General features: G+C 36.0%; 1 protein-coding gene across 7 annotated transcripts in view; it reads left to right on the forward strand.

Moving 5' to 3' along the window:
* The window catches only part of Epb41 (erythrocyte membrane protein band 4.1), a 193,071-nt gene that overhangs the window by 99,490 nt on the left and 86,635 nt on the right, over window positions 1–6,946 (forward strand). For all 7 annotated transcript variants that reach the window (XM_013519475.1, XM_013519473.1, XM_005394970.2 and 4 more), the window contains one exon: window positions 1,074–1,116. In XM_013519475.1, coding sequence (XP_013374929.1) covers window positions 1,074–1,116 — 43 coding nt within the window. The remainder of the gene's footprint in view (window positions 1–1,073; window positions 1,117–6,946) is intronic.

Consider the following 6,946-nt stretch of genomic DNA (forward strand, 5'->3'; position numbering starts at 1 on the left):
GGTATATTGTCAACAATGATTTCTCTTAATTTTCATTTTCATTCAATTTATTAGTTCTTTTATTTTTGAAATATGTTTTACTGAAGATTGTGTGTGTGTGTGTGTGTATATTCAGTTTGACAATTTTATTCTTTATCTAACAATGTTTTTTTCTTTTTTTTTTTTTTCCGGTACTGGGAATTGAACTCAGGACCTTGCGCTTGCCAGACAGGCGCTGTGCTGCTAAGCTAAATCCCCAGTCCGATACAGATTTCAAAACAAGGTGATAGGATGGTAACAGTGGTTGTTATATTACATAATGTTATCTTCAAAATGGTTGTACAGATAACCAGATATAGGCATGTAAGATTGATCAAATAATTACACATTAACAGTTCCTTTCAATAAACCAACAGATACTAATAGTACAATTATCCTAGCTATTCTGTGTATTCATATACATATTTTTTTCTCTTCTTTCTTTCTTTTCAAGTGCCCCTATTTTAAAGCATGGTCTCCTTTGGGTTGAGGATCTCTGCCTAGACTCTTAAGTGGAATGAGAAATCATTAAGGGAGATATTACAGGGAGGCAAGAGTAGTTAGGGAAAACAAAACATTGTTTCAGTAAACATTAACTGGGCATGAACCATGTACCAGATGTGCTAACATAGAAAACATGAATGAGATCAAAGGTTAGTTTTGAAGGGGAAAATAAGATTTGGATAATGTTAATTTACCCTGGTTGTAGATTCAGTACTAATCTTTACCAGTAATGTCCATAGAAAATGCTTATTTCACATCGGCTGTTTACTAAGAGAGTTAATCTTTATAGTGACTCTATGAGACAGGTCCAGCTACTAATATCACCATTTATACATTTATCCTAAAGTTTCTCAGCCAGTAGGTAGTAGAGCTTGGATTCAAGCTCAAATTCCAGTTACCTGTTTCTCTGTTTAAGATCACTATGCTGGAATTAATGCAAAGACTATCAAGGGAAATGTGGGCTGACTGGAGGCACTATTACAAGATGTTCAGTGATCCTGTTGTTTATGTGTTTTGGAGCTCTGTGTGAATGCCTTTTTTTCTTTTTACAGACATGGCTGGATTCTGCCAAAGAAATAAAAAAGCAGGTTCGAGGTAAGTGGATATAGCCCTTTTTATAGTCTTTCTTTCTTTTAGTAGGTCAGAGGATTTCCAACCACTTCTGGCTGTGAGTCAGTCACTTTAGAATCCTGACTATTGCAGATTACTTTGAAAGTGGGATAAAGCCTTCCCCTGGAAGGAGGAGATACCATAATAGAAAAATGCAGCTGAGGTGAAACTGTAGAGATATAGGCCAGATCTTGACCACTTTAAAAGACAACTAGGCAAAGCTGGGGAAGATAGGAATGATGAGAGTAATACAAGGTAGAAAAGAACAAGGATATGGGAGTCAGTTTTCAAAATGGTAGTGATCAAACCTGCAGTGGCCTACTAGGAGGAGTTTGCTGCCAGATCCTACTCCTTTTAAATAGTTCTGGACTACTGCCTCCCTCTTTCCCTCCCTCCCTTCTCTCTCCTTCCCTCCTTGTCCCTGTCTTGCTCCCTCTCTTTTCTTCCTTCCTTCTGAGGGCCTCACACATGCTAAGCACACACTCTATCACCGAGCTAACCTGCCTTCTAACTTTTCCCATGTTTTCCTGTCTATACAGTAGTCCTTCTTCTCTGTGGCTTCACTTTATCTAGTTTCATTTACTCATAGTCAAATATAGTCTGAAAATATTAGATGGAAGATTCCAGAAATAAATAATTTGTAAGTTTGGAATTGCATGTCATTCTGAGTATCAAATGAAATCTTGTACAATCCTGCTCCATTCTGTCTGGCATGTGAATCATCCCCTTGTGTAGCATAGCCACTCTGTATATACTGCCCACCTTGTTAGTTGCTTAGTAACCATCAGGTTGTCCAGTAGATTGTCATGGTATCATAGTGCTTGTGCTCAGGTCACCCTTGTTTTACTTCATAATGGCTACAAAGTACAGAGTAGTGATGCTGTGACAGTTCAGTTAGGCCAAAGAGAAACTTAAAGGCTGGCCAGATGACCAGTCAATCTATTGGTTGGTCCGTCCATCTGTCTGTCTATCTGACTCTCTTTTCCTCCTCTCCCCTTCCTTTTCTTCCCTTCTCCTCCTTTTCTCCTTCCCTTTGCTCCCCACCTTCCTTCCTTCCTTGATTTTTTCGAAATGGGGTCTTGCTATTAACCCAGGCTGCCTTTGAACTTTCAGCAATCCTCCTGCCTCAACCTCCTGATTACTGGGCTTACAAACATGTGCCACCATGCCTGGCAGTCCCTTGATCCATTTTGATTTTAGTTTAGTGTATAATCACAGAATACTGTTAAATTACTATAATTTACAAGATTTTTTTCTAGGTATATACAAATTTTGCTTTTTAAAAATATGAATATGCAAAAAAATAAATACAAATATGCTATCTTAGTTACTTTTCTTTTGTTGCTGAGACAAAATACCCAACACCCAAATTTAAAGGGAGAAAGGTATTTAGCTCACAGTTTGTGGAGGCTTCTGTCCATAATCCACTGGCTCCAAGGTGGGGTAGTACATGGCAGAGAGGCAATCGTTCTTAGCGGCAGCAGACAGCAAAAGCAACAAGAGACGAGAGAGAGATGAGCCTCATTCTGGCCCTTACACTGTTTCCAGGCTACTGGGATTAAGGTTGTACCAATCCTATCAGTGGACTGATCCAGCAGTCCCTACCCTTAATCCCAGCATTGCACTTCAAATCAGTCACACACTCTAGATTCAGCCATCTCCGAAAAAGCTCTACAACTGTGTGAGGCTTTGGGGGACATCTGAACACAAGCCATAACATATGCTATGCAATTTTTAAACAAGTTTTTCAAATAGATGCTATAAAGAGGTTGTATAAATTTAAAAGGTACAAGTAAGTATAATATAAGGTAGAGCTCCCTCCTTTCTTCATCTTAGTCATGCAGTTTTCTTTCCTGGAGGCAACCATAGTAACTAATTTTTTGTCTTTCAACGGTGTTCTGAATGTATAGACACACAGCCATAGGTGTGTTAATTTAAATATGCAGTGAATTTTCTTTTACTTAACACAACTTGAAGTACTTTATACATATATATATATATATGGTTTAAAAAGTGTATTAGTTTAAAAAACTAGTTTATCATTAGTTTAAAAACTAGTTTATCATTAGTTTAAAAAGTAATTATATATACAACATATGTAAAAAGTATATATACAAACCATATATATGTGGTTTAAAAAGTGTATTAGTTTAAAAAACTAGTTTATCATTAGTTTAAAAACTAGTTTATCATTAGTTTAAAAGTAATTATATATACAACATATGTAAAAAGTCATATTGAATGGGCATTTTGGGATAATCTAACTATTACAATAAAGTTTATAGTAACTTATCTGTATATATATCTCTGTGTACTTAATAAATGCAAGTAAATTACTGAAGTAAAATAAACACGTATAAAATTTAAGATTGTAATAGATATTCAACAGTAGGATTTTTTTCCATATTTCATAAAAGCATAGAAAAGTATACAGACTAATATAACAATTACCCATGTACCAACCATCCAGAATTCACAGATATTAACATTATTTATTTCAGGGGCTGGGTATTTAGCTCAGCGGCAAAAGCGCCTGCCTGGCAAGCGCAAGGTCGTGAGTTCGGTTCCCGGTACCGGAGAAAAACCAAAAAAAACAAAAACAAACAAACAAACAAACAAAAAAAACCACATTATTTATTTCAAGTAGTATAGTAAAGCCAGCCGTGGTGGCACACGCCTGTAATCCCAACGCTTGGGAGGCTGAGGCTGAAGGACTGCAGGAGTTCAGGGCCAGCCTGGGCTACATAGTGAGTACAAGGCCAGCCTGAACTACATAGCGAGACCCTGCCTCAAACTCCCACCCTGCAAAAAAGGTACAGTTAAAGGAAATTTGTCTCTCTTGTTTTCCTTTCAATCCCATCTTCTTCTCTCCCTGTCCATAAAAGTCTGTTATGAATTTGAGGTGATTCCTTTTAGTCCAGATTTTTATATTTTCTTTTCATCTGTCCAAACCTATGTACAATACAGAGTATTGCTTTTTCTGTCTTTTTAAATTTTCCCTCAGAGACAGACTTACTATTTATAACTTCTTTAGTTTATCAATATTTTTCTGTTCTCTTAGCTTAATTTTTAGCTTGTTTATTCTTTTGGTTCTGGATGAGAGAGACTCCGCTTCTAGAGTCAGGCTGCCCACGCTCACCCTTTCTGGATTAGTATAGAGCAAAGGCAAGATTTCCTTATACTTCTGTATATACTATAAATCACTGGTAACAGAATTTACACAAATTGTTTAAAAGAAATTATATTTAGTATATCTTCTCCTGCAGAGGTCACCACTGTCTTGAAATTTTCATTAATAATTCTGTTGATTTAAAAAATACATTTTATTAGGAATTACTAAAATATATTGATATATTTTGTCCTTTTGAACATTCTGTAAATTACATTATATAATAAGTAATCATATGTGAATTACTTTTCTTAATAGTTTTTGAAATTTATCCTTGTTGAAAAAGAAAATTTCACAGAAATCTTAATCTTTATTGTATCCTGATTTTTTTCTTTTGTATTCCACTTTATGTCTTTAAGTGCTGATTTTTTTTCTTCCACTGAATTGATTGTACAGTAGACCATAAATCATAGTTTTAAAAATATTGATTTAGTATATATGACCAGAAGTGGAATTGTTACCAGTTTGTGAGTCCTGGGGTGGCTCAGGTTCTTAATGTCATGAACAAAAAGTTGGACAAGACACATAGAAAAGGTAGTGGGATGTAGGTATATTGAAGGTGGAAAGGAAGTAGATTCTGCAGAGTAGAATGAGCCAGTGAAAAGGCTCACAGCAGCCAGGAGGACGATGGAGGGCAGTCCTTTGTATGTGGAATTTCTCGATTGGCTTTCTCCTGTATGCAAATAAGTCATTTGAGATAGCTGTCCTAAAACCTCACTTGGCCTGGCACCAGATTGAAAGTGTTCTATCGCAGGGTCACTTGGTTTCATACCAAATATAAATGAAGAATTGAAAGTAGTACTTTTCTGATTGGTTCCTCATATGGTGTTCAGGAATTGCAGAGTCATCTTGGATTCTGTGTTCTGTACATGTGCCTTGGGTCTTATGACTTTGACAGATTATGTCCACCTGCTTGGCCAGTTTATCCCCATGCCCAATCTCCTACCTCATTATTGTTAGATGATAGTTTATGTTTATTTTTACCTTGACAAGACATTGCCAAATTATTCTCCTTTAAATTGATTATAACACGCACAACTATAATCCCAACACTTGAGAAGCTGAGGCAGGAGGATCACTGTGAGTTCACGCCACCCTGGGCTACGTAGTGAGTTCAAGGCCAACCTGAACTAAGTCCTCAGAAGGCAGGCTTTTTTTTCAACTATTAATGAAAAAAACGTTGGGCATATGTAATTTAAGACTTACTGAAAGTTGAAATATGATATAAGGAATTCCTAGATATCCTTCACTCTGATTATTCAAATACTAATATTTTACTAATTTATTTTATGTTCTATTTGCACACATACACACACAAATGCAGAGTTTTTTTCTTGAACCATGTAAGAGTAAGTTGTAGCATAGCCAGGTATGGTGGTATACACCTGTAATTCCAGCACTTGGGAAGCTGAGGCAGGAAGATCACCACAAGTTTATAACCAGCCTAGGCTACGTAGTGAGTTCAAGGCTATAGTAAATTCATAGTGAGTTTAAAATGAGTTCAAGGCCAGTTTGAACCATATAGCAAGACCCTGTCTTAAAACAAATAAACATAGCAGCACTATTAACAATAGTGTAAAGGGAAGAACAGCCCAAATGTTCATTAACAGATAATGATGAACAAAATTCAAACAATGGAATGTTACTTAGAAGAGGGAATGAAGATAGCCAACCTTTTAGATAAACCTCAAAAACATCATTTCAGATGAAAGTTGGGCACTGAGCTGCATGCCTGCAGTCCAAGCTATTCAGGAACCTAAGGCAGGAGGGTTTCTTAAGTCTTAAGAGTCCAAGGCCAGCTGGGCAACATAAGGAGACCACCCTGGAGTGGTTGTTTTTTTTTTGTTTTGTTTTTGTTTTTAAAGAGCACCAGATCAAATGAAAGAAGGCAGATACAAAAGGCCATACATTGTATATTGCATGATTCTGTTCAAATGAAATATCCAAAAAAGATTAGTGGTCACCAGGGTTTAAGGCAAGAAGAGAACAGGGAGTATTGCTTAATGGACTACAGAGTCTCCTTTGAGAGCAATACAAATGTTTTGAAACTAGGTAGAGGTAATGCCTATGTGACATTGTGAATGTACTACATGCCGCTGAATGGTACACTGTAAAACACTTAATATTGTGTTATGTGAATTTCACCTCAATTTTTAAAATTTAAGTGGTCAAGATGCTGTGTCCTTTTGCTCCTAAATACTTCAGTTTGTATATCCTAGGATCTAGGGTTTTTCTTATGTAACAATAATACAATTATCAAAAGCAGGGAACTTAACATAGAAAATGATTCTATAACCTTTTACCCTTATTTGTGAGTTGTCTCAATGATATCTGTTAGAGAAAAAGAAAGTCTAAGGTAATATTTTGAATTTAGTTGTCGTATCTCTTTTGTTTTCTTTGATTGAAAACAGTTCCTAGTCTTTTAAATATTTCACAATATTGGTAGTTTTGAACAATACAGTCCAGCAATTTTATGTGGTCAGTTTGAGTTGTCTGAGGTTTCCTCATGGTTAGATTCAGGTTGTGCACTTTTGGCAAGAATGTTACTGAAATGTTGCTGAGTTAGAAGGCAGAAATTTTAATGTTGAAAATGTTTACAGTTTTTCCAGTCTTTTTTCTCCTTCACTAAATACTTTCTATAAAATG

The sequence above is a fragment of the Chinchilla lanigera genome, unplaced genomic scaffold, assembly GCF_000276665.1.
Source record: "Chinchilla lanigera isolate Chin_1 unplaced genomic scaffold, ChiLan1.0 scaffold00051, whole genome shotgun sequence".
In the NCBI taxonomy this organism is placed as follows: domain Eukaryota; kingdom Metazoa; phylum Chordata; class Mammalia; order Rodentia; family Chinchillidae; genus Chinchilla; species Chinchilla lanigera.